The sequence below is a fragment of the Podarcis gaigeae genome (assembly GCF_964106915.1).
Source record: "Podarcis gaigeae genome assembly, chromosome: 1".
NCBI classification, from domain to species: domain Eukaryota; kingdom Metazoa; phylum Chordata; class Lepidosauria; order Squamata; family Lacertidae; genus Podarcis; species Podarcis gaigeae.
Genome location: NC_139678.1, coordinates 2,787,462 through 2,814,958, shown reverse-complemented (window position 1 = coordinate 2,814,958; position 27,497 = coordinate 2,787,462). Strand labels below are relative to the sequence as shown.

Here is a 27,497-nt window from a genome sequence, read left to right as displayed (position 1 = left end):
GGGAGGGCGGGATATAAATAAAATTTATTATTATTATTATTATTATTATTAGGGTTCAAATCCCCACTTGGCCCTGATGCTCACTGGGTCCCCTTGGGGGCTAGTCACTCACTTTCAGCCTAGCCCACCTCACAGAGTTGTTGTGAGGATAACACAGGGAGGAGGAAAATTATGTATGCCAGCCTTGAGCTCCTGGGTGGAAAGGTGGAATAAGGAAGGAAGGAAGGAAGGTCTTTGGCCCAATCCAGCAGATTTATTACTTAAATTAATTAATTATATCCCACCCATCTGGCTAGGTATCCCCAGCCACTCTAAGCAGCTTCCAACAAAAGATTAAAAATACATTAAAACATCAGTCATTAAAAACTTCCCTAAACAGGGCTGCCTTCAGCTGTCTTCTAAAGGTCAGGTAGTTGTTTATTTCCTTGACATCTGAAAAACCTAATCAGTTCCCAAAGGCCTGTTGGGGAAAAAATTCTTCACCTGCATAGCCTTCAACATTTTTCTTATGAACATAGGGACATCCTATTTAATAATAATAATAATAATAATAATAATAATAATAATAATAATAGGAAACTGCCCATCTGACTGGATTGCCCTGGCCACTCTGGGCAGCTTCCAGGATATATAAAAGCATAATAAAACATTATTATTATTATTAGCTAATTCTACAACTAGCACACACTAGTTGAGTTTCCGGCTCTAATCCTGTGGTTTGGGATCACAGTACAGTGGTACCTTGGTTGTCAAATGGCTTGGCTCCCGAACAAATTGGCTCCCAGACACTATAAACCCAGAAGTGAGTGTTCCGGCTTGCGAATGTTTTTCGGAAGCTGAACGTCCGACGCTGCTTCCGTGAATTTGTGTTGAGCACACGATGCTCTGCAGCCAATCAGAAGCCACACCTCTGTTTTTGAACTGTTCTGAGAGTTGAATGGACTAAGTTCGACAACCAACGTACCACGGTAATCCATCCATATAAATCCAGGGTCATCACCCAGAGGACGCTCAGCCTGGGGTGGCAACTGTTCCTTGCACCCTTCAGCCACCCACCCACCCAATAATCTCTCAAAGCAAGCAGAAAACAGTCCATACCCTTTGATGTTCATCCTGTAATAGCTGGAGTGGTTTCATTAAAATCATTTGCCGATAGTTTCTTCTTATCGTGTGGCCAGGTTGCTAAGTACCAGGTACAAAATTTGAGAAGCAAAACAAGGAACAAATCTGACTCACTGGCGCACGGCGCATTGGACCACTCTCCCTCAGAAACCCCTTTCTTTTTAATGGGGCTCTGAAGGAGAAATTCTAAAGGCGTCCAAATCTGCCCAAGAACACAGAACAACTCAAAGGGTTCTCGAACCAATCAGGCCCAATTAGGAAACCCTTTTACCTCCCCTAATACAGAAGAGGAAAAAAATCTTAGGATATTTCAGTGGCATATGCTGATAAACGGCATTTGAAATCCACTCTGGCACTCTGAGCTCTGCCAAAGCCTCGAGACTCCATTTATTTTTAAGGGCATGCACACAATTTGCAATGAAATTGCACCAACAGAATGCCCCTGAGGTAGGAGGAAAATACAGTAAATTATCAGTTTATTCTGCAATTTGCCTGCAATCTCTCCACAGCAAGATGAAGGTTTGGAAAATGAGCTCTCTGTCTCCCCCCCCCCCACCCCCTTCTCCTGCCTATAGTGCTTTGGTCGCATTACCCAGAGTGATCTTAGTGTTTTCATCTCTGAGTACAAAAAGAGAGAGAGAGGCTTCTCTCCGGCTCAAGATAAGGAACCTTCTGATGACACAGCCAAATGATCTCTCAGGATTCATCTTCTCATATCTGAGATCAATCGGAATGGCGTGATGCAGGGAGTTAAAAGGGAAATAGATCAGACGGAGGGACACAAAGCCTTCTCTTTCTGGAGTTCTTGGTTCTCCTGCTACTTTTGGTACTCCAATCTAAGACCATAAGGAGAGCCTGCTGGACCCTATACACACACACACACACACACACACACAGAGAGAGAGAGAGAGAGAGAGAGAGAGAGAGAGAGAATGAGAATTAAATTTTCTGTTTCACAATTTGGAATATTCATTTAAACAACTTTAAAATAGCAATGACTTCCCTTCTTCTCTTTCCATGGTTCATTTTGCATAGCAAAAAGGTAAAGGTAAAGGGACCCCTGACCATTAGGTCCAGTCGTGACTGACTCTGGGGTTGCGGCGCTCATCTCACTTTATTGGCCAAGGGAGCCGGCGTACAGCTTCCGGGTCATGTGGCCAGCATGACCAAGCCGCTTCTGGTGAACCAGAGCAGCGCACGGAAACGCCGTTTACCTTCCTGCCAGAGCAGTACCTATTTATCTACTTGCACTTTGACGTGCTTTCAAACTGCTAGGTTGGCAGGGGCAGGGACCGAGAAACGGGAGCTCACCCCATTGCGGGGATTCGAACTGCTAACCTTCTGATCGGCAAGTCCTAGGCTCTGTGGTTTAACCCACAGCGCCACCCACGTCCCTTGTTTTGCATTGCATAGCATAAATCCCTGCATATTTTATATAAACTAAAGCATTCAGTATTCCATTACTGCACCCATCAAAACTTATTTACACTGACCTTGGCTCAGACATTGGGTGTTTATCCTTCTCAATCCCCAGCTGGCGATCTGGGAGACTTCAGGGTTATCCAGAATGTGTGGGGACTGGGCTGACTCTGGAGAACATATGTTCAAGCAGAAAGCCTGCCCCCTGTTTCACCACCGTTGCAGGGGAGAGCAATGACAATCTCTCAGTGTATGGCCAATGCCTCCCCTCAAAACCCCTTTAATGGGGAACCCTGGGATCACCGCCGCAAGGGGGGCGTGGGTCACCACTTCACGCCCCCTCCCCCCCCCGTTTAGGAAGATAGACTAAAGGATTCCGCCCAAGGCCTGAAACCGCCAAAGTTGTGACGTTTTGCAAAACCTGCCAATGCAGGAGAATTCCTTTCCGGCTCTTCAACAGTGACCCTGACGTAGCAGCGCCTGCGTACCTGTGGAGAAGAGGTTAACCTGCAAAAGAAGACTTCACTGAGGGAGGGGAGGGTGGGAGGAGCTCTGGAGCCGACTGCTGCTTCACAGGTAAGATTCACCTTCTGTTGTGTGGGCAGGACGGTCCCTCCCCTTACCTGGCCAATCCCTTGGCAACGCCTCCCCAGGCGGGATTGGGCGATTGGCTGAGATAGGTGGAGACCTCCAGGTATCCAGCCTGGGGAGGATGAATCAAGCCCCAACTACCAGGAGTCGCACTGGGATCCAGGGGGCTGCGCATGACCATACAAAAGACACCCCCCATTTGATGTGGGAGCGGTCATTCTTAACAAAGACAAATCAAGCAAAACCAATGAAGTTTTTACATGTCCCTAGTGTTATGTACTGAGTTGAATAGGATCCAAAATGCAGCAGTCTGATTGGTCCTAGAACAAGCGGATTCAGAATGCAGCAGTCTGATTGGTCCTAGAACAATAGGATCCAGAATGAAGCATTCTGATTGGTCGACAGGAGCCACCCAATCCAGCTCCAGGTGGAAGTGAATCCGCAACCTGATTAGCCTGCAGGAGAATCCTGGAATTAGCCAATCACGTGGGGGCCCATTGTGTAAATAATGTATATAAATCAGACATTCTGGGGGAACGTCTATTCCTCCTCACCGCTATGAGCTGAATAAAGAGCATGAAATCCACTCTCGACTCTGAGTATATTTCACCTGGATATCAGACCCATTCTTTTATCCCTTCTATTAACCAAAGATCACCTGGCTCCAAAATCTGCTCATCTCCATGGATCACTTAACCATTGTTTCCTCGGTAGCTGCAACACCCTCCATGTTCATAATGCCCTTTCTCTGCCTGTCTCCAGCAAATGTCAGGCTTATATCTTTTCATGGAACCAGAGTGAAATGCCACTGGGAGCTGGTCTTAAAACAAGGTGCATCTAAAGTGGCTCTCGTGGTTCATTTTGACATACACATTTCCATTAATTTCCTGTATCGTTTTTCCTGCAGAGATTTCCCCATCGTTTTTATTTTTTTCAAAGAACAAGCTCTGACCCTGTACCATTTCAGGGGACTAGAACCATCTTCTGTACGTGATTTTTATATAAGCTCGGCAAAAAGGAACTTTCTGTTTCATTACTGTATTTATTTCCCAAGACTTATCCAAATAATTATTCTCGGGCATGCCCATCAGTTTCTCATAAAACATATAATTATGCCTTAAGGAAGTCAGTTAGCAGCCGAAAAGCTTTTACAGAGACCATAAAAGGGATACAGAGAGGTGCTTTGCAAAGAGCAAACAAACCGTTAAAATAAGAGAACACGGCGGCTGGGATATTGAGCCCTCCGTGTATTTACCGAGTTAAAATAGTTCCTGCATTATGAACTCTGCTTTACAAAAGATGGAATTTGTTTCAATAAATGCTGCAAGCTCCCTGCTCCGCCCACGCCAGCAATTTCTAGCTGCGGTGAGTTTTGCACTCTGAAAAGCCTAGGTAGGCAGTTGTCTACAATGGCTCTCTGGGGTTTCCAATGGGACTGGCTCCCAGCCCCACCTGAGGATGCTGTTGGGCCAAACGTTTAGATATCTTGGCGTTCTCTTGAGTGAATCCCTGACCTGGAAGTGGCATATTGAGGCGATGAAAGCCAAGGCACAGAAGTTAATTTCAAGGAGGGCAGTTGTGCTGGTCCCGGGGGTAAGGTACCGTGGGCGTAAGCCGAGTCCACACGAAGAGGGGCGAGGTCCGAGGCGGAGAGCCGGGCGGGGAACAGGAACGCTGGAACAGGAGACCGAGCAGGGAACAGGAACACCAGATGATCAGGAACAGGAGGCCGAGCAGGGAACAGGAGCACCGGATGGTCAGGAACAGGAGGCCGGGCAGGGAACAGGAACACAGGAAGGTCCGAAGCCAACAACGACGTTGCTCCCGCAACCTGGGACCGGGCTGACTAGGCTTTTATCCTCTTCTAAGGCCGGGGGCGGTCCCGGCCCCCAGGAGCCCCACCTCTCCTGGCCTTAAGGCGAGCACTCCTCCTGGGAGCAACCAGTTCCCTTCGCCTCTCTGCCCTAAGCCTCTGCAGATCAGGAGAGGCCGAAGGGTTACTGGGCCCTGGAGGAGGCTCACCTGACGCCACTGAGTCCTCAAGCACCTCTGGGGCCAGAAGGGTTTCACCTGGGGCCAGCTCCTGGTGCTCTGCGACAGGTGCAGGCTCTTCAGCATCTAGGCCTTGCCCCAGTTCAGCCGGCCCTGGAGGCGGGGACTCCTGTGCAGGCTGGGATTCCTCTGGTTCAGCCTCTGAATCGGAATCCCAGGCCATCACAGCAGTCAGTTGTTTGCTCTTGTTGTTTTTGTTTAGTCATTTAGTCGTATCCGTGACCCCATGGACCAGAGCATGTATGGAAGTGAGAGCTGGACCATAAAGAAGGCTAATCGCCAAAGAATGGATGCTTTTGAATTATGGTGCTGGAGGAGACTCTTGAGAGTCCCATGGACTGCAAGAAGATCCAACCTCTCCATTCTGAAGGAAATCAGCCCTGAGTGCTCACTGGAAGGACAGATCGTGAAGCTGAGGCTCCAGTACTTTGGCCACCTCATGAGAAGAGAAGACTCTCTGGAAAAGACCCTGATGTTGGGAAAGATGGAGGGCACAAGGAGAAGGGGACGACAGAGGACGAGATGGTTGGACGGTGTCCTCGAAGCTACAAACATGAGTCTGACCAAACTGCAGGAGGCAGTGGAAGACTGGAGTGCCTGGTGTGCTCTGGGCATGGGGCCACGAAGAGTCGGACATGCCTAAACAACTAAACAACAACAACAACAACAGCAGCAAGAATATTATTGGCCCAAAAATGGAAGCAAGAAGAATTACCGATGATTGAAGAATGGAGGATGAAGTTAATGGACTATGCAGAACTAGATAAACTAACAGGAAGGATTCGAAACCGGCGGGACCAGAAATTCACAGAAGACTGGAGTAAATTTACGGACTACTTGAAAAGTAATTGTGAAGATCAGTCAACGTTTGTAGGTTTGCAAGAAGTTTTGTGAGGAGTATTGTTGGAAGTACAGTGGTGCCCCGCAAGACGAACGCCTTGCAAGACGGAAAACCCGCTAGACGAAAGGGTTTTACCGTTTTGGAGGCGCTTTGCAAAACGAATTTCCCTATGGGGTTGCTTCGCACGATGAAAATGTCTTGCGAGTTCCCGCAGTTTCCCCCCGCTTTTTCCGCCCTTTTCCTAAGCCGCTAAGCCGCTTAACAGCTGATCCGCTGATAAGCCGCTTCTCGGCTGATCGCTAAAAGCCGCTAGACCGCTAATAGCGCTAATCCGCTAAGCCGTCAATGGGCTTGCTTCGCAAGACGAAAAAATAATAGCAACAGCAAAGTGTGCTTCTGGTTCTGCTTGCCTCCCATCAAAAGGGACATTGTAGAGTTGGAACAGGTTCGGAAAAGGGCAAGGGATGGAGCGACTGCTCTATGGAGAACAGTTGTAACTTGGGGGACTCCTTGGCTCAGTGAAGAAGAGGTAACATACCGTATTGCCCCAAATATAAGCCACACCCGCAAATAAGTTGACCTTTAAAATTCAAGGGTGGGGGGGGGAGAGAAAATACCCGAATATAAGCTGCTCCCTTAAAATTGGAGTCCTTTTTTTGCACTTAATTTATTTATTATTAATGTTGCAATACACATATGAAATCTTTACATTTCGATACATATACATTATATTTGTAAATTCACATTTTCACATTTCATTATGTACCAATATTTATCCATTTCTTATTTCTTGCCCTGTGTCTTCCTTCCACCTGTGGGTGACTTCCTTGTTATTATTTTGTAACTTTATTATTGAGATTGTAATTTTGTATCTTAATAATTAAACATTAAATCTTATATATCTGCTTAGGTAAAGGTAAAGGTACCCCTGCCCGTACGGGCCAGTCTTGCCAGACTCTAGGGTTGTGCGCTCATCTCACTCTATAGGCCGGGAGCCAGCACTGTCCGAAGACACTTCCGGGTCACGTGGCCAGCGTGACAAGCTGCATCTGGCGAGCCAGCGCAGCACACGGAACGCCGTTTACCTTCCCGCTAGTAAGCAGTCCCTATCTATCTACTTGCACCCGGGGGTGCTTTCGAACTGCTAGGTTGGCAGGCGCTGGGACCGAGCGACGGGAGCGCACCCCGCCACGGGGATTCGAACCACCGACCTTTCGATCGGCAAGTCCTAGGCGCTGAGGCTTTTACCCACAGCGCCACCCACGTCCCTTATATCTGCTTATCTTAGCTTAATTTAACTTTGTGAAATCAGTGTATACATATCAATAAATTCTTGTTGGAGCATCTTTTGGTCATGTATTCTTCTACACATTTCCATTCCTGTTTGAGATTTTGATCAGATTGCATTCTAATTGTTGCCATCATTTTTGCTAACTCAGTCATTTCAAAAAAATTATTTTGCCAGTTTCTTGGAGTCAATTTTTTCCTGCAGCTATCTCCAGGAAAAGAGCAGTGACGAAGTGACAAAGTCAGTGAGAAATAAGAGAATGACCAAACGGCAGGCAACAGCAGGAGATGCAGCCAAGATCTGGCGAGGAGGCCACCCCCCCCGGCCGCGCCGCAATTTAAAGAGTCCTGCAGCCACGACTCTGGCCGCCCAATTGGACGGCCAGGAGCATGACGCGGCCAGAATCCCTATGACGTGGGAGGCATCCCTCAATCCCCAATCTGGAGAGTGGACATATCATAAAAGCTAACTTTTGTAAGGTCACAAATTTAAGCCACACTTTTACTTTTAATGGTCAGTATTTGGGGGATAAGTGTGCGGCTTATATTCGGGCCAATACGGTAAAGCGTGTTCTCCTTCATGGGGTGGGGGCCGCCAGGACACTCCAAAGTTGGGGGGCGGGCTAACTGATCGTTGGCCACTGATGTGATTGGGGCTTCCCTTGTTGTTGGGAAGAAGTTAATGTTGCCATTTATTGATTGACAGCCAGAAATAGTAAAACTCCTTGCACGAGGCTAGGGCTTCCTCTTTTCGCCCGTGCATTGGATTGCCCGTCCCCCCCCCCTAGAATAGCGTTGTTCGCTTTGACCTTGCTATGCCTGTCATGGGGTTGTCTGCTTTGGAGCGGGGGCCTGGTAGGAATTTTGTCCATCTGGCTGATTGGCTGGGGCCATTTGGTTTTTGCCTACTGCGTAGCAAATCGTCACAACTTGTAAGGTTCGCGGTTAGGCATTGGTTTATGGTTTGGTTGGTTGAGGGGCACGGATTGGCTGTGCCTGCCCCTCTAATGCTGCTGCTGCAAGGGATTCCGTTAAAGGAATTGGGAGCTAACTATTGCTTGTCCACTCTGTCAAGGGGGCTCGGGCCATAGCAATGAGCTCCTGGTTGCATTTGGGCTGAGGGCAGGTTCCCTGCTCCGCGTAACCCCCAAGTGTATTCCCCCAAGTGTATTCCCCCATTCTGACTTTCGCATCATGCGGAATGTCAGTCTGTCCCCCATGGTGGGGGCAGATAGTCGCAACCAATGCCTATGCAATCACTCACAAATTTGTATTTTAATAAATTGTGGCCAAAATTATGCCAAAAAAAAAATTCTGTGTGATGTGTGAGTTATATAACCTCAGAGACATCTGCGACTGGACCTAATGGTCAGGGGTCTCTTTACCTTTATTTTAATGGAAAGCGTAATGCTGGTGGTCAACAAAAGAGGTTTAAAGATTGTCTCCAGTGGTGGAGCAAGCCAATTGGGTGCCTGGGGCAGCGCGTGTGCCCTGTGCCCAGGGGCGGGGCCAGCTGCCCGTGGGGGTGGGGCCAAGCACCCATGGGGCGGGGCGAGCCGGGGCAGGACGCTCCGCGGGGCCTCCAAGGAGTCTGCCTGCCTCCTCCCACTTAGCCACCCTACAGCTGGGGGGCGGGAGGCAGTGGGCGGACAGTTTGGGCAGAGCGGAGCCTGCAGGCGCCCAAGCCACCATTGTCATTCACAGGAGAGATGCGTGACTTGGGCGCACTGCAGGCCCCGCAGTGAGTGCCACCCAGCATTTTGTCACCCCCCTCAGTGGTGACACCCAGGGCAGACCGCCCACACCACACACCCCTTCTTCCGCCCCTGACTGCCTCAAGGCAAATTTCAATGCAATTCTGGGCTGCATCAATAGGAGTATAGCATCTAGATCAAGGGAAGTAATAGTGCCACTGTATTCTGCTCTGGTCAGACCTCACCTGGAGTACTGTGTCCAGTTCTGGGCACCACAGTTCAAGAAGGACACTGACAAACTGGAACATGTCCAGAGGAGGGCAACCAAAATGGTCAAAGGCCTGGAAACGATGCCCTATGAGGAACGGCTAAGGGAGCTGGGCATGTTTAGCCTGGAGAAGAGGAGGTTAAGGGGTGATATGATAGCCATGTTCAAATATATAAAAGGATGTCACATAGAGGAGGGAGAAAGGTTGTTTTCTGCTGCTCCAGAGAAGCGGACATGGAGCAATGGATCCAAACTACAAGAAAGAAGATTCCACCTAAACATTAGGAAGAACTTCCTGACAGTAAGAGCTGTTCGACAGTGGAATTTGCTGCCAAGGAGTGTGGTGGAGTCTCCTTCTTTGGAGGTCTTTAAGCAGAGGCTTGACAACCATATGTCAGGAGTGCTCTGATGGTGTTTCCTGCTTGGCAGGGGGTTGGACTCGATGGCCCTTGGGGTCTCTTCCAACTCTAGGATTCTATGATTCAAAAAATGTAGTATTAACACCAACAATTGGGAAACACTTGTCTTTTTTTAAAAAAATAATAATATTTATTAGCAGTTTAACAAACAAAAACAAAAACAAAAACAAAAACAAAAACACAACCCAAACCCTAAAACATTAAACCAACCAAACAAAACAAAAACAATTTAAAAACACAACACATCCAATAATTTCGCAATTGGGAAACACTTGTCTGCGAGCGCTCCAGTTGGAGAGCAGCCTTGACCAAAGGTGTCATGGGCTTTGAAGACACTCAAATTCAGGACGCAAGGGAGAAACGTGCTAGGAGGAAGGCACGCTTGGCAAATCCACACCGGGATCAACTCCCGTCCAGAAACCAATGTCCCCACTGTGGAAGGACGTGAGGATCCAGAATTGGCCTCCACAGTCACCTACGGACTCACTCTTAAGACCGTGTTTATGGAAGACAATCTTGCTCGGCTATGAGTGATCGCCAAAGAAGACGAGAGAAGATTTTATCTGCTTTCCACACTTAGATGATGCACCAGCTGAGGAGACACTTGGATCCAGAAATCTGTGTCTGCATACAAACAGATGCTTCTTGCACATCGAACTCTGTACGGAAAGGCTGTTGAAATGCACAGAGGTTTTCTGTATCTGTAAGTCAAGGAGGACTGACTGCCACAACGCTGCTCCCTTTATCTACCCACTTGCAGCAGACCCAGCTGGTTATGTGACCCGGCTTTGAGTGTGTGTGGTTGTGCATGTGGGATTTGGGTTTTTTGAAATACCAGTTTGGTGTGATTTGTAACGTATTTGCAAATCAGAATTGGGAGGGCATCTTCTGATCTGCAGTTGTCACAGGATCACCTGTCAGTTAAAAAGCAGCAATACCACGTAGATCTGAAACATTTTAAATAAGAAAGATTTGCATTAATTGGAGTAAGTTTTCCTTACAAACAAAAATAAAAATAAAGAATTTGTGACACTGGGTGATATTCAACTGCATTCAGACTCAGAACAGATGCACCCTTTCTCACCCTTTAAAACTCAGTGCCCCGCCCCCACATCCCGCTGGAAAACTGGCTCTTTAGTGCTGAATCAGAACAAATGGAAATTTGGGTTTTCCACAGATGCTAGAAGCAGGTTAACATGAGGAAAGTACAGGGGCCAAAAAGTGCTCAGAAATGGAGCTTCAAAATGTGGACTTGTGTCTACAAACACAGTTCAAAAGGAAGTCTGGGTGAGCCTTTAGTTGGAAATGGTTAATTAAAATGTCAGTTAAAACAGAAGTGGATGTTTATGGTATTTTGAAATGGCAAAGCTTACATTGGATATGTTGTCATGGACCTTTGTTAAGGGTTTGCAAAAATTATTCCCCAACTATTTCTTATTTGGGATACTTATTTGGGTGTGTATGTGAAGGAAATCGGGGGCATTCCTGACTTCCTGACATCTATATTTACCTAAAATGCGGCTTTGGGACTTATATTTCCAAGCATCTGCAAAGATGCCCAGCAGGCATTTCAGCACTCGAGAAATAGCTACAAAGGCCCAAGATGGGAGAAAGTGAGCTGGAGGCTGGCTGTGTGCTGGTGATGGCAAAGCAGAAGAAGCTGCTGAACCGAGAAAGGGAGGAGGGAATTCCGCAGGGAGGCTTTCGATCGAGTGGGAGAGGACAAGCTCCGTTCTTTGTCCCTAAAATGTTGAAAAGGAGACTAATGGGGTGGAACCGGAGGCACCGTTCCAGAGATTGGCACTCTTTGCAACAGAGACAAAGAAACTCCATTAGTTGGGAAATGTACGCGGGCGCAGTCCCTGCCAGACGGGAAAGGCAGTTCTTGGAACACATCAGACAAGACTCCATGTGCTGGTCCCGAGGGTTACCCGTGTGGCGAGGTCCGAGTCCAGTCCGAGGTCGAGGTCGAGGGTGTGGTATGGAGGCTGTCCGTCAAAGCTGTAGCTGAACCCAAGGCAGGGAGTCGGGTGAGGTCAGGAGTTCCGGCAGGACAGGGTGCAGGCAGGAACAGGCTACCAACAATGTTGCTCCCACAACTTGGGACTGGGGCTGGCTGGCTTTTATCTGCCCCGAGGCACAGGGCGGCCCCTATCCTCTGGTGACTTGCCTTTCCTGGCCTGGAGGCGAGCCCTCCTCCTGCGGGAACTTACTTCCCTCCACCTCCACCTCTCTAACCCTGAGCCTCTGCAGTTCAGGAGAGGCTGGAGGGCTACCAGACCCAGAGGCAACCTCAGCTTCCCCTGACGGGGCTGAGAGTGGAGCACCTGCAGGCAATGGGTCCTCCATCACCTCAGGAGCCAGAGCAGACTCAGCTGGTGCCTGCACCTGAGGATCCAGCACAGGTGAGGACCCTTCGAGCTCAAGCCCCAGCCCTGGCTCAGCTGGTTCTGGAGACGGGGAATCCTGTGCAGGCTGGGATTCCGAATCCCAGGCCATCACACCCCATCTCCACAGACAGGGATATCTTCCAGTGCCATGGTGGGGGCTGATGTCGCCCCTGCAGAATTTGGAAGCATAATGATATTGTTACATGTCACCCAATTGGCACCTGCTTTTTGTGCTAAGTGCCTGAGGTCTTCCGGAGTCCACAAAGTCTTGGGTGGGTTTGAGAACTTGCTTCGTGATACTGTTTGGAGTGCGAGTTTTGTGGTTGCTGTATTTGTCAGGGGTTCAGCTTTACCCAACAATGCCGTCTTGGGTGCAGGGTGACTCATTATTGTTGCATTCACCCCAATCTCACAGCGGAGAGAGAATCTGGGGGTTCCAGGCACTAACCCCAAGCTCAGCTTCCTTGAAATGAAGGTCAGCAGAAACTGCAATGTTTTCAGGATATATGGTTTTATTTACACATATACCGTATTTACTCAAGTGTAATACGCACCTTTTGGGGCCAAATTATGTCGTGAAAATTAGGGTGTGTATTAGATTTAATGGCGCCAGCACATACTTACTTGGTTTCAAGGTTTTGAAAATTGAGATGCGCATTAGATTCGAAGGCGCATTAGATTCGTGTAAATATGGTACGTAACAACAACAGTTTTATTATTTGTACTCCACCCATCTGACTGTGTTGCCCCAGCCACTCTGGGCTGCTTCCAACACATATAAAAACATAATAAAACATTGCACATTAAAAAGCTTTCCTACACTGATCATAAGACGAAGCTCACAGCATCAACACCACAACAGATCTTGATCTCTATTGTTGTTGTTGTTGTTGTTGTTGTTGTTGTTGTTGTTGTTGTTGTTTAGTCATGTCCGACTCTTCGTGACCCCCTGGACCAGAGTACGCCAGGCACTCCTGTCTTCCACTGCCTCTCGCAGTTTGGTCAAACTCATGCTGGTAGCTTCGAGAATACTGTCCAACCATCTCGTCCTCTGCCGTTCCCTTCTCCTTGTGCCCTCCATCTTTCCCAACATCAGGGTCTTCTCTTCTCCTGAGGTGGCCAAAGTCTTGGGGCCTCAGCTTCAGGATCTGTCCTTCCAGTGAGCACTCAGGGCTGATTTCCTTCAGAATGGATAGGTTTGATCTTCTTGCAGTCCATGGGACTCTCAAGAGTCTCCTGATCTCTATTAGTCACAGCTTTGGATCCAGAACAGATCAAGCAGGTCTCTGTGACTCCAGCTTCCAGCCTGCTCCCAGTCCAGCTCATACACACTGGCTGCTCTTCTTCTTCTTCTTCTTCTTCTTCTTCTTCTTCTTCTTCTTCTTCTTCTTCTTCTTCTTCTTCTATCACTCGCAGCTAGGTGAGGGGATGTTGGAGGAGAAAAGGTCCACCCATTCCCCTGGAGGCCAGCATCAATCTTCTGGGATGCAGATGAGGAAGCTTAAGGAGCTAAGGTCATTGTCTTAAAAAGAAACTTGTCTGAGTTGCTCAGCAACTTCCTCTCTGGAGAAAGTCGTTGAGCTTTGCCCAAAATTCTTGAGCCATTTTTTAATGAAAGTTGCCAAAATCTAGACTTGGGTTGCCACATGTCTGGATTTTCGGTGATTTCTGTCTGCCATATACTGCTTCCGACTGCCCTATTCTGGCTGTGTGCAGGAAATTCCAGGTGTATGGCAGCCATATTCTAACCCTGGCTCGTTTTCGAAAGAAAAGTCACTTGCCTATGTGGGGATTGAGTGAGGAGGGGAAAACAAAGAAGGCCCCTAAAAATTCCTGCTCAGCTCCCAAGCAGGCAACTAGCAAAGCCAAGGCTGTGTACAGAGGGAGGGAATTTCAGAGGGAAGAATGGAGTGCTTGGGGTGGAGCCAGTTTATACAGCTTCCTTTCTGGGTCCCTAAAACCATTGCGAACCTTCTTCCCAGGAGAGCTGGGGCATGGCAAATTCAACCTCCCCCCCGTGTTTCAGAATACACAGTGATGTCACAGATGCACAGTCTTTGGAAGCTTCTAGAATGCACGGCAGTTGAAGGAAGAGCAAGGAGAGCACCGCAGGGGGAGGGCAAGTCCAGAGTGCCAAGGGCTACTGTGACGACTCAAGGGCCATGATTCCAGCTGGCTGCCAGTAGAAAGGAAACAACAGCAACCACCACCCAACATCTTCCCCTCTGGACAATGACACAACCTACATGCCACCTGCAGCCCCAATGAGAAAAAGGAAAAGGAGGAGGAGGAGGAGAGACCTTGAAGTGAAATCCTATGCGAGGGGAAAAGGGACTTTCCATCTGTTTCAAGAGCGGTGAGTTTAGCCCCCACAAAGAGCACCGAGCGAGAGGGCTGGGAGACGTTTGCCAGTGGTCCAGGCCTACCCAACGGACAGAGGAACTGTGCATTAATCTGCCCCACCGAGGTGTCATAGCAGAGAAGCAGGATGGATGACGACCCAGAGCCCGGTCTCGACGAAGCCGTCCTGGGCAGCTGCGAAGTGAGCGAGCAATCGTTCAGCGTTGCCGAGTTGCAGAAATGCACCCTTGAGGAAGAGGTGAACATCCACCAGGAAGGTGGGGACAATGGCCCTTTCATGGATCAAGAACCCACCAAGAAACCCCTTTTGGGCAAAGATGTGCCAAACCAAGCCTTGCAGACAGAGAACAAAGGGGGCGTTTTCAGAAGGAAAGACCAAAGTCAGGCACCAGATGTGTCCGGGAACATCAAGAGCAGCGCGTCGAGTCTACGGAAGCCATCCCGCCGCAGCATCCCACGACTTCCTGGTCAGGAGTCCCGCCGGAGCAGCCAGCAATCTGTTGGTGTGCAGTCCCCGCTGAGCCTGAACCCTTCCCGAACACAGTCCATCAGTGAGTCGGATGCGAAAGACATCACGTGGGTGAGCAAAAGGACCGGGAAGCTGATGAAGTGTCGGACCCAGCAAACGAGCCTCATATGGGAGCAGAAGAGCTTTTCCGATATCCTCAGTCCTTCCAGTGACGAATCCGACAGGAGCAGAGAGGGATCAATGGAAACCCTGACTACAGTAGACGAGTCGGAGATGATGTATTCGGAGGAAGCATCACTGCAAGAGTCTTTGGGGAGCAAAGGGTGCCACAGCAGCCAGCAGCTGGAAGGGAAGGGGTCAAAGCGCAACAGCCTAAAGAGGGACTCTCGCAGGAACAGCCAGCGGTCCATGGAGATACCTCTACTGCTCCCAAAGGGGATTTGCCTCGAAGAGGACATATCCTGGATCAGCCCAAAGACTGGCAAGGAAATGAAATGCAAAGCTCAACAGACAAGCATTGTTTGGGAACTGAAAACTCTCTCAGAAATCCTGCATACTTCCAGCCAGGAATCTTTCCCCAATGCCTTAGAAACGGATACAACCGAGTTGTCTTCTGAGACCGAGGCTGAACAGCGAGCCAGACGAGGGTCACAGCGCACTGTCCAACGACCAGAGAGCAGGCCGCCCATGGGTCAAGAATCTCGCCGAGGCAGCCTAGTTCCAGAAGCTGTAAAATCCTGGCAGGATACCCAGAAACTGGAGGAGCAAAAGCCAACGCCGTACAGGAACACTAAAATGGACACCTTTATGTCCGAGCAGGCCCAACAGACAGACAGCTGTGAGAGTCTAAAGGAAGAATTGTTGCCCCACAGTCAACAGAGGGATGCCTTGGTTGGAGCCCAAGTTGTTTCTCACCGTAGCAGCTTGCGAGAAGATGCCCAAATACCCCAGCCTGCCAATCAAGACCTTGTGTGGGAAGAGTCACAGCCGAGCATACCAACAGCAGTGGATTTCCAGAGGGGTCACCCAATGCCATCCCAGGGCATTGGGAAGGATGTTGGTGTTGGGAAGGAGTCTAATATACCAGCTGGTCTTCAAAGCAGGGTGAATGAAGCCACCCAAGAACCTCCTCTTGAGCAAGGCACCTGGATCAGCAAAAGGACGGGCAAAGTTGTGAAGAACAGGAGCCAGCAGACGGACAAGAGTTGGCTTCAGTACTGTGCAGCCAAAAGGCAGAAGGTCAAGAAGTGCACCAGCCAACAGACCGACGAGAGTTTCCTCCAGAGCTATGCAGAGAGGAAGATGAAGAAAGCGAGCAGGGAATCCATGCCTGCTGCCAGGGATCAGCAGGAACAGCCCAGGACTGGGGACGCCAGCACTAAGTGCAGAAATGAAGATCCCAGAGGCTTCCTGCCCCATGGTTCACATTCATTGTCACCGCAGAATGAGCTATGTGGTGCAGAAATAGTGAAGGAAGGTAACCGTGCAGAGGCGGTGAGAGAAGGTAGCCGTGCAGAGGTAATGAAGGAAGTTGGCCGTGCAGAGGAAGGTAGCCATGCAGAGATGGTGAAGGAAGGTAGCCATGCAGAGATGGTGAAGGAAGGTGGCCCTGTAGACGTGGTGAAGGACGGTGGCCTTTCAGAGATGGTGAAGGAAGGTAGCCGTGCAGAGGTGGTGAAGGAAGCTGGCCCTGCAGAGGTGGTGAAGGATGGTGGCCGTGAAGATGTGGTGAAGGACGGTGGCCGTGCAGAGATGGTGAAGGAAGGTAGCTGTGCAGAGATGGTGAAGGACGGTGGCCTTGCAGATGTGGTGAAGGATGGTGGCCAGGCAGAGATGATGAAGGAAGGTAGCCGTGCAGATGTGGTGAAGGAAGCTGGCCCTGCAGAGGTGGTGAAGGATGGTGGCCAGGCAGAGATGGTGAAGGAAGGTAACCATGCAGAGATGGTGAAGGAAGGTAGCCGTGCAGAGATGGTGAAGGATGGTGGCCTTGCAGAGATGGTGAAGGACGGTGGCCTTGCAGATGTGGTGAAGGACGGTGGCCTTGCAGAGATGGTGAAGGACGGTGGCCTTGCAGATGTGGTGAAGGAAGGTGGCCATGCAGGGATGGTGAAGGAAGGTAGCCGGCAAAGCTCTCATGAAGATGGTAAGGGACCACTGCTGCTCCACCCTGTAAAGGACCCCCCAATCAGCAAGCTTGTCAGAAGCTCTCTCCAGTGGCCAGATGATTCTGAACCCAAGTCGTATATGGAGAACGGCATGCCATACTCATACTATATGGAAGGGGAAGATGACCAGATCTACAGCATCATTTCTCTGGAAGATGGAATCTGGATGAACAGGAGAACTGGGAAATTAGTGGTGAGTCACTTTCAGCAAACAGGTAAGACTGCTGTCCAAACCATCAGCAGGACATCTCTCCTGGGAAAGGGAGGCAACTCAGGAAGAGCCTTTGGGGCTCCTGGAAGTGGGTCGGATGGAGCCAGGAGTGATCAGGAGGAATCTGAAAGAGAAGAAGCCCCATCAGGTCAGGAAAGCCACCGTGGCAGTCATCAAGATTCTGACCGAGATGCCAGCCTTATCATAGTGAAGCCTACAGGGGGGGAATCTCAGTGTGCAGACGATGTTGAGAAGCTCCTGAGCCGTCGCCTGAGTGAGGCTATGCTCTTGAGCGTAGAGTCTCCAGACGTGGGGGACGAAACTGCATTGTACACCGCTGTCTCTGTGGAGAAAGGGAGTTGGGTGAACCTGAAAACAGGCCAGCTGCTGGAATCTCAGAGTCAGCAGACAGAGGAGGAGCACATCGATCAAGTCCTTGTAGAGGATGTGGAGCTGTCATCGGAAGGTGTTAGCCAGCAACAAGCACCTGGAGAAGGCCCAGTGGGATTTCCAGATCCAAGCCACAATAAAACGCAAGGATTGGGTAGAGATGGCCCTGTGGGATTTCCAGAGCCAAGCCACCATAACATGCAAGGATTGGGTAGAGATGGCCCTGTGGGATTTCCAGAGCCAAGCCACCATAACATGCAAGGATTGGGTAGAGATGGCCCTGTGGGATTTCCAGAGCCAAGCCACCATAAAACGCAAGGATTGGGTAGAGATGGCCCTGTGGGATTTCCAGAGCCAAGCCACCATAACATGCAAAGGTTTGGAAGAGAAGGCCCTGTGGGATTTCCAGAGCCAAGCCACCATAAAACGCAAGGATTGGGAAGCGATGGCCCTGTGGGATTTCCAGATTCAAGCCACGATAACACACAAGGATATGGAGCAGAAGGCATGGATGATGATCCCATCAGCAGAGACGAACAACCAAGTCCTGCGGGTCGCGGGTAGTTTATAGATCCACCAACCCTTGATGGGCAAGGGCTGCTGGCACCTCAAGGAGATGGGGAGCACCAGAGGTGCAGACTCTAGGGATGGAGAACATGGAGGTCGAGAATGAAGTCTTGAAGATCAAAAGAGTAATCCTCCCAGGGACAAGGAAGGAAACACAAAATAAAAAAAAGATGACGAAACCAAAATACCGTCTTGTTTGTCTGACTGCGATGGCTGGGATTCCTGCACTGGTCCTGGGGTTGGACCAGATTTGGGTTCCTTCCAATTCTACAATTTCATGATTCAATGACTGAATCATCCCATCATTTGCTCTTCCACATCCTACCTCTCCCCAAGGAGAGAAAGAGTATAGGGATGACGGAGCAGGTCTTTCCTTTGCATTTGTACCAAGCTGAGATTTTTCCACCCCCCCAAAAAAATGATGGCTCCATTATGAACATTTGCCAAATGAGAGGTGAGCCCAGAGAACATTTCATTTGAAAGCGAGGGGCTCTTGCTGGGGAGGTGGGGGTGGGGGTCTTGCAGGGCCTCCTCCCACCTTGCAGGGCCTTTTCACCATCATGACTTCTCCGTAGCCCAGTGTGCTGGGCCTGGGGGCTAACCTGAGCAACATAGTCCTGGTCCGGTCCCGAATCCAAGGGTTCCGTGAGGAGTCAGTCCAACAGGGCCAAGGCAGGTCACAAGGCAGGAAACCAGGCTAGGTCAGCCACAGGGAGCTCCTAGCAAACAGCAATGTTCCTCCCACAACCTGGGGTGGTGGTGGTAGTCCAACAGCCTTTTCTCTCTGGTGGGATAACAGCCAGTCCTGATCCCCCGGTGACTCACCTCCCTGTCTCGCCCGAAGGCGAGCACTCCTCCTGCAAGTACTCAGGTCTCTCCTTCTCGCAGACCTTAGTCTCTGCAGCTTGGGAGACGTCGATGGGTTACTCGACCCAGAGGCCGCCTCAGCCTCCCCTCACCCAACCAGTAGTGGGGCAGCTGTAAGTGAAGGCCCAGCTGAAGGCAACGGGGTAATCCCCACATCTGGAGCCAGGGCAGGCTCAGGCCCCTGACTCAGCCCAGATGGTTTTTGTTGCAGGGGAACCTGTACAGACTGGGACTCTTCAGGATCAGGCCCCAGACTTGGTTCAGGTGCCACCTGAGGCGGAGGATCCAGTCCGGACTGAGACACCTCTGGTTCCGAGTCCGAGCCCGAGTCCCAGGCCATCACACCCAGGCAGCCGTGACGCACCGGCTCATGATAGCTGCCCAGTGTTATCCCCACCACCAAACACCAGGCTTAAGAGTGAGGGCATGAAGCCTCACCCTCACTCTGAGTTGGCTTCAGCCCATAAGGTCATCATCACAAAGCAATCAGGAAGAAGGCAATTCTCCCTGTCCTCACGCTGGAGCCCTGGAGAAAGAGGGGGGGGGGAGAGCATCTGTCGTTTATTTTACCCCTTTAAACAAGGCTGGTATAGGCACCTGGTTCCACATGCCTCGCTTCCACGGGTAACAAGTTGACAGTGCCAGCCATTCAAAGATGGCGTCATAATTTGGCAAAGTGAAACAGTCATGCAGTCAGGGTGCAGCCAATGGGGGCATGGGGTGGGTAGCAATCTGTCAGGGATTCTTTAGTGGGGATTTCTGTATTGCAATGGGTTGGACATCCTCATCATCATAATTATTATTATTTATTATTTATACCCCTCCCATCAGGCTGGGTTTCCCCAGCGACTCTGGGTGGTTTCCAACAGAATATTAAAATACATTAACCTATTAAACATTAAAAGCTTCCCTAAACAGGGCTGCCTTCAGATATCTTCTAAAAGTCTGGTAGTTGTTTTTCTCTTTGACATTTGGTGGGAGGGCGTTCCACATGGCGGGTGCCACTACAGAGAAGGCCCTCTTCCTGGTTTCCTGTAACTTGGCTTCTTGCAGTGAGGGAACCACCAGAAGGCCCTCGGAGCTGGACCTCAGTGTCTGGGCAGAATGATGGGGGTGGAGACGGTCCTTTAGGTATACTGGACCGAGGCCATTTAGGGCTTTAAAGGTCAGCACCAACACTTTGAATTGTGCTCGGAAACATACTGGGAGCCAGTGTAGGTCTTTCAATGTAGGTCTCGGCGGCCACTCCCAGTCACCAGTCTAGCTGCTGCATTCTGGATTAGTTGCAGTTTCCAGGTCACCTTCAAAGGTAGCCCCACATAGAGCACATGGCAGTAGTCCAAGCGGGAGATAACCAGAGCATGCACCACTCTGGCAAGACAGTCCGCGGGCAGGGAGGGTCTCAGCCTGCGTACCAGATGGAGCTGGTAAACAGCTGCCCTGGACACAGAACTGACCTGCGCCTCCATGGACAGCTGTGAGTCCAGAATGACTCCCAGGCTGTGCACCTGGTCCTTCAGGGTCACAGTTGCCCCATTCAGGACCAGAGAGTCCTCCACACCCACCCGTCTCCTGTCCCCCAAGAACAGTACTTCTGTCTTGTCCCTAGAGTTGGGGTCAACTCTACAGTTATATGATTCCATGGGTTAGTATGCACCCAGCTGTTGGGGGAATGGGTTTGGAATTCCACATCCGATGGGTGACCCTCAGGATTCCTTCTCCACCTTTCTACGAGTCTATGATTCCCTTTATATCAACACAGCTCAGTCCCTTCCTGATGCCGTCACTGAAAGTACACCTGGAGAACGGTAACAAAAAAGCCCTGCAAATTCCTTTTCCTCAACAACACGCAGTCCTTCAGTCCTAAAGCCTTTTGCTTTTCCTCTTGGCCTTTGAACACTTCAGTCATTAGGAGATACCTGGTGACGTTCCGCCTGGATGAGAAGATTGATTCTGACCCGAACTATTATTAAAATCCAATAAGGGCTGCAATGCAAAGTGAGTGAATGATGATCTGCTTAAGTGAATAATGATATTGTGTTTTCCTGCTTGCTTGAAATAGCTATAGCTTCCCCTGAATTTCAGTCAGCACCTTGAACTGACATATAATCCTACCTGATTACTGGCAATTATTATGCTGAAAGGAAGGCAATTGGATTCTGGAATATCCCACTGTCCACAAGAGAAGCATTTCTCTGATCCTAGCAGACACTGCCCAGGAGCAGAGCGGTGGTTTTGTAGATGTGGGTGGAGTCAGAACGGAGCATGCCAGGAATCTGAGATCAGCTGCTTGCAGGATCTCACCATCCTTCTCAAGTGTGTTCAATGTATGAGGAACTTTATTAGGGGGCTGGTTGTAGCTCAATCGTCCAGCAACAATGCTGCATGTACGAGGTCCTTGGCTCAGTCCCCAACTTCAGATGGGCTCCTGTGCAGGAGAGTAAGATCTCCCAGCAGAATCACAGCATTCCATGCAGAAGGTTCACTGTTCCGTCTCCAGGACAGGGGTCAGCAAACTTTTCCAGCAGGGGGCTGGTCCACTGTCCCTCAGACCTTGTGGGGGGCCGGACTATATTGGGGGGAGGAATGAACAAATTCCTATGCCCCACAAATAACCCATAGGTAAAAGGTAAAGGGACCCCTGACCATTAGGTCCAGTCGTGACCGACTCTGGGGTTGCGGTGCTCATCTCGCTTTATTGGCTGAGGGAGCCGGCGTACAGCTTCTGGCTCATGTGGCCAGCATGACTAAGTCGCTTCTGGCGAACCAGAGCAGCGCACAGAAACGCCGTTTACCTTTCTGTTGCGGCGGTACCTATTTATCTACTTGCACTTTAATGAGCTTTTGAACTGCTAGGTTGGCAGGAGCAGGGACCGAGCAACAGGAGCTCACCCCATCATGGGGATTCGAACCGCCAACCTTCTGATCGACCTTCTGACCTTGTAGATTAGATGAGCCACTGACCTGATTCAGCAGGCTCTTCTGATGTTAGGCTAATTGCCTGATTTAGTATAAGGCAGTTTCCTGTGTCTCGTATCTTCAGAGTGGGATGGGGGTAAAGTAAAAGGAGAAGAACCGGGCAGTTTGGGAGCCCACCACAGATGAGCAGCTCCTGGGGAAAGATCATGCTCCTAATTTATATCGGCCTTTGCTGGACTTGCCTTTCCACAGCTCTGAGCCCGACTCTCATTCCTGCAGGACTTTGATCTCTCTTGCTACAAGCCACAAGTGCAGCCCTGACATCTAGTCCTAATTGAACACCTTTGTCCGATGAAGCTGGCATCTTGCGCCTCTCAGCACATCAGGACTCACAAACCATTTGCTCTCTGATGTGCAGCCAGGGGGAGGGAGGAATGCAAAGCAGGAAGAGAGCAGCGCCATTGTTTTGAATCCTGCCTGTGTTCTCGTTTTTTATCCGATGAAGAAAACCAGCCCTTGCATTTTGTTTTCCTTTCCTCGGCCCATCAAAGGTTTTCCTGTGGCAAAGATGGATCTAAACAGATGTGCTGTGAGAGGAATGTCTCCCTCTGAATTTCTCAACACCCCTCCCCAGTTCCTTTCATGCCCTCAAATGTTTAATGCAAGAGCACCTTGCAAGCTTGCAAGAGAGGGAGGTGAGGGGAATGTCTGCCAATTAGTAAAACAATATTTTCCTTGCAAGATGAGGCTATGACAGGGGGCGGGGGGAGGAGGAACTTACCCATTTGTAATTGGGCTTATGTGGAACACCAGAGGAACTAATGGAATGTGAACCTGGAAGATTAAAATCCTGAATAACCTTGATAATGTGCAGCCCTGGGAGGTGAGTAAGAACACAGGAAGGAAAAAAAACAAAATACATAAATGCAACATTTGAAAACCAGGTTTCTTCCTAGTCATTTGGGATTGCCATTACTGAAAACTAGAGGAATAGTTTTCCCCCGCTGTGTTGTGAAGAGGTCTAGGCCAGGCAGCTGTTCCACAGGGGCAACTTCCCTTGGCATGGAGCTTCCGCTGTTGGATTTCTGCCTGCAAGGCAGTGGTTAAATGCACTGAAGCCCTTCCAGAAAATTGGTGGCTTGAAAACCCAGTGCTTTAGCATTTCCAACAAATGTCCGTCAAGTCTCTGCTAAAAATGGAAAGCCGAATCTCCCTGCCTCTCTGATCATCCACTTGCTCTCACCCTTAAGACTTTTCTCTTAATGTTCAACTCAAAACAACACTCCTGCCACATCAACCTATTAGTTCCCTCGAGGGCAGCAGAGAACAAGGTCACATCTACATCACAGGTTTAAAGTTAATTGTCATAGCTTCCCTTCCAAAGAATTCTGGTGACTGGAACTGGTTAAGGGTGAAGAAGAAGAGAAGAGTTTGGATTTGATATCCTGCCTTTCACTCTCTTTAAGGAGTCTCAAAGCAGCTAACATTCTCCTTTCCCTTCCTCCCCCACAGCAAACACTCTGCGAGGTGAGTGGGGCTGAGAGATTTCAAGAAGTGTGACTGGCCCAAGGTTACCCAACAGCTGCATGTGGAGGAGCGGAGACGCGAACCCGGTTCCCCAGATTACGAGACTACCGCTCTTAACCACTACACCACACTGGCTCTCGCTGACGTCACAGAACTACAATTCCCAGCACTATTAAATTACAGTTCCCAGGATTCTCCATGAGTGCTGGAATGGTATAAGAGTGCTTTAAATGTCGGTGTTGTGGTCTTTACTGTCTTCTGTGTGACGCAGCCCCTTTAGGTGACCTGCCTCATGAAATCATGGAACAGAATCATAGAATCATAGAATCATAGAGTTGGAAGAGACCACAAGGGCCATCGAGTCCAACCCCCTGCCAAGCAGGAAACACCATCAGAGCACTCCTGGCATATGGTTGTCAAGCCTCTGCTTAAAGACCTCCAAAGAAGGAGACTCCACCACACTCCTTGGCAGCAAATTCCACTGTCGAACAGCTCTTACTGTCAGCAAGTTCTTCCTAATGTTTAGGTGGAATCTTCTTTCTTGTAGTTTGGATCCATTGCTCCGTGTCCGCTTCTCTGGAGCAGCAGAAAACAACCTTTCTCCCTCCTCTATGTGACATCCTTTTATATATTTGAACATGGCTATCATATCACCCTTTAACCTCCTCTTCTCCAGGCTAAACATGCCCAGCTCCCTTAGCCGTTCCTTATAAGGCATCGTTTCCAAAACGATGTAAAGTCATAGATCATAGAACTGTAAAGTCGGGAGGGACCTCAAGGGTCATCTAGTCCAGCCCCCTGCGATGCAGGATTCTCAGCTAAAGAACCCTGACAGATGGCCACCCAACGTCGGTTTAAAATCCTCCAGTGAAGGAGAGTTCACCACCTTCCATGGTCATCTGTTCCACTGTCAAACAGTTCTTACTCTCAGAAAGTGCTTCCTAACATCTACTGTATGTTTTGCTCTATAAGACCATAAGACGCACCTAGTTTTTGGAAGAGGAAAACAAGAAAAAAAATATCTGAATCTCAGAAGCCACATACACTGCTGCTTAGTCTTTGCCCTCCCAGCAGCTTCCCATTCTGTTGCTTTTCGGAGGTGGTTTCGCAGCAACAGAGATCACGCATCAGCAAATGGAAACCTGGCACCAAATAAATCAAACAAACTTCTGAAACTGTATTGCTGCAGCTCCATTAAGCATTAAAACGTGTTTGTGTATATCTGTCTGCCTTTTGGTTTCCCATTGTTTAAAGGAGGAGGCAAATTCTTAGCATCAGCACTCTCCTTCATTATATCGCCATCACAGCAATAAATAACATTTTCCTGACCAGAGATTTCCAGTTTTCTTTGAAGTTTCTAAAAAGCTTAGCCAGTGTAAATATCCCCCCCACCCCCGTGCTTTAATTTATCTTACTTGCAGAATAAGGGAGGGTTGACAAAGTGGGGTGGAGGTTTGAAGATGAGCACCATTTTTAAAAATTACGTAGCATTAACAGTGTCCCCCCCCCCCAGAGACTAAAGAATAAGGTGCTGGTATTCATAGATTGATAAATGTGTCATGGGTGCCAGCACTGAATGGCTTACATGAGTACGGTCTCTCTCTCTCTCTCACACACAAAGCCCCCCAGTGGATATTAGTATTAAGTTCTTGTCCTATTGAAGACAGAGGCAGGACCCTCAGCCCAGAAGACACAGAGGCAAAGCATGGAATGTTTCCAGATCTAGGTTATTTCTGGTAAGAAGAATAACTGAACAAATCAAGCCCGGCTTTCCTCCCAATGGCAAGGTGCATTTGGTGAGCCCTTTCAAACCTTTCATGCATTCATTTTTTTTTAAAAAAAAAAAAATCCCGCACAAAATGGGATGGGATGAATATGTGATTGGGCACCAGTGAAAACCGAACAAGACAGATCATGGGATGAAATGGCCAGCCTACCTGGGGATGGTCCCCTACGAAGCCAAGAAGCTTGGAGGCAAGATGGAAGAAATGGGTGTTTTTCCTTCTGAAGGGAAATGGCAACCAAAATGATAAAGGAGATGGAGAGACTTCCCCATGGGGAAATTTTGCAGCATTTAGGACTCTTTAGTTTAGAGAAAAGGCAAGTAAGAGGCAACAGGATAGGATTTTATAAAATCCAGCCGGTTTTATCCCCTCCAAAAAATCTCAACAACTTTGGGGTAAAATCGCAGAAAAAGCTCAACAACTTCAATCCTAAAAAAAGCTCATCAACTTTGGTTGGCCATTACGCTTGTTCACTTCATCAAATCTGGCCCTCTTTGGAAAAAATTTGGGCACCCCTGGGCTAGAGAAATGGTTTTCTCTCTTTCTCATAAGATTCAGGCCACATAAAACAAAGTCCTTATTCAGACAGAGTTAAACTGTTATGTACTGAGTTGAATAGGATACAAAATGCAGCAGTCTGATTGGTCCTAGAACAATAGGATTCAGAATGCAGCAGTCTGATTGGTCCTAGAACATTAGGATCCAGAATGCAGCAGTTTGATTGGTCCTAGAACAATAGGATCCAGAATGCAGCGGTCTGATTGGTCTGCAGGAGCCACCCAATCCAGCTCCAGGTGGAAGTGAATCTGCAACCTGATTGGCCTACAGGAGAATCCCAGAATTAGCCAATCACGTGGGGCCCATTGTGTAAATAATGTATATAAGGCAGACATTCTGGAGGAACTTCCATTCCTACTCACTACTATGAGCTGAATAAAGAGCATGAAACCCACTCTCGATTCCGAGTATATTTCATAAACTGTGGAACTCTTTCCCACCGGAGGCAGGGATGGCCACCAATCTAGGTGGCTTTAAAAGAGGATTAAACAAAGGCACCCTTAACCCTACTGGATTCCTACCAATCCAAATGGAAAGCTATACAGCATGAAAAGCTAAGAGGCTTTGGGTTTTCCCCACAGGCCCTGATAGCTTTAGGTTATGAGAAAGCAAGCGCAATAATCCGCCAATGAATTTGGGATGTGGAACTGCAATGCCACGTGAGCGAGGTGAATAAACACCAAGCAATAAAAGAGAATGGGAGAGGATTTACCCCAGCAAATTATTGGTCAAAATTACAAATACCCAAATACAGACGGTCATTTACCCTCGCTAGATTCAACGTGCTGCCATCTGCCTTATTGCAGGGCAGATTCGAGGGTAAACCGTACGCGGAACGAGTCTGCCCCTGCAACTTGATGGAGGTAGAACCTGTCTCTCATGCCTTGTTACACCGCCGTTTCTACGGGGATATACGCTCAGTATTTATTCCCCCTGCTATGCAAAAATCTCCAAATGAATCCGAACTTCAGTGTCTAAAATCCCTGGTAGAGGAGAAGGATCCTGAGATCACGTTAAGGGTAGCCAAATTCTGTGAGTTTGCCATAAAACTCAGGGAACAAGCTGTGTTATCATAATGATTAAGGCCTTAAATGATAATTTTAGGTTATACGTTAGTGACTAAGTTTTAATTTATATATTTTTAAACTGTTGCTGTATCTGTAGTGTCCCTGTTCTTTGTTGTTTAGTCGTTTAGTCGTGTCTGCCTCTTCATGACCCCATGGACAAGAGCACGCCAGGCCCTCCTGTCTTCCACTGCCTCCCGCAGTTTGGTCAAACTCATGCTGGTAGCTTCAAGACACTGTCCCACCATCTCGTCCTCTGTCGTCCCCTTCTCCTTGTGCCCTCCATCTTTCCCAACATCAGGGTCTTTTCCAGGGAGTCTTCTCTTCCCATGAGGTGGCCAAAGTATTGGAGCCTCAGCTTCAGGATCTGTCCTTCCAGGGAGCATTCAGGGCTGATTTCCTTCAGAATGGAGAGGTTTGATCTTCTTGCAGTCCATGGGACTCTCCAGAGTCTCCTCCAGCACCATAATACAAAAGCATCAATTCTTCGGCAATCAGCCTTTTTGATGGTCCAGCTCTCACTTCCATGTCC

At 49.0% G+C, this 27,497-nt stretch overlaps 1 protein-coding gene and 1 long non-coding RNA gene across 4 annotated transcripts; both read left to right on the top strand.

Moving 5' to 3' along the window:
* The first annotated feature begins 6,683 nt into the window (after window positions 1–6,683).
* On the top strand, window positions 6,684–7,371 carry LOC310852464. Its single transcript, XR_014568108.1, has 2 exons — window positions 6,684–6,935; window positions 7,314–7,371. It is a non-coding gene; the product is annotated as an uncharacterized lncRNA (long non-coding RNA).
* A 6,774-nt stretch (window positions 7,372–14,145) lies between these two features.
* LOC310846546 (uncharacterized protein) lies at window positions 14,146–18,431 on the top strand. Of its 3 annotated transcripts, none has more exons than XM_083743292.1 (2): window positions 14,146–16,431; window positions 16,477–18,431. In XM_083743292.1, the coding sequence occupies exons 1-2, from the start codon at window positions 14,572–14,574 to the stop codon at window positions 18,241–18,243; spliced, it is 3,627 nt and encodes a 1,208-aa protein (XP_083599418.1). In that variant the 5' UTR covers window positions 14,146–14,571; the 3' UTR covers window positions 18,244–18,431. The 3 variants fall into 3 exon arrangements, with proteins under 3 accessions (XP_083599418.1, XP_083599420.1, XP_083599419.1); XM_083743294.1 differs by having other exon boundaries at window positions 14,146–16,948; window positions 17,030–18,431; XM_083743293.1 differs by having other exon boundaries at window positions 14,146–16,948; window positions 17,003–18,431.
* Window positions 18,432–27,497: the final 9,066 nt, after the last annotated feature.

Excerpts from the sequence above, each read along its gene's own strand:
- LOC310846546 (XM_083743292.1), top strand. The coding sequence starts at position 14,572 with ATGGATGACGACCCAGAGCCCGGTCTCGACGAAGCCGTCCTGGGCAGC. Across the intron at positions 16,432-16,476 it reads GAGAAGGTAGCCGTGCAGAG|ATGGTGAAGGAAGGTAGCCA; the intron begins GTAATGAAGGAA and ends AGCCATGCAGAG.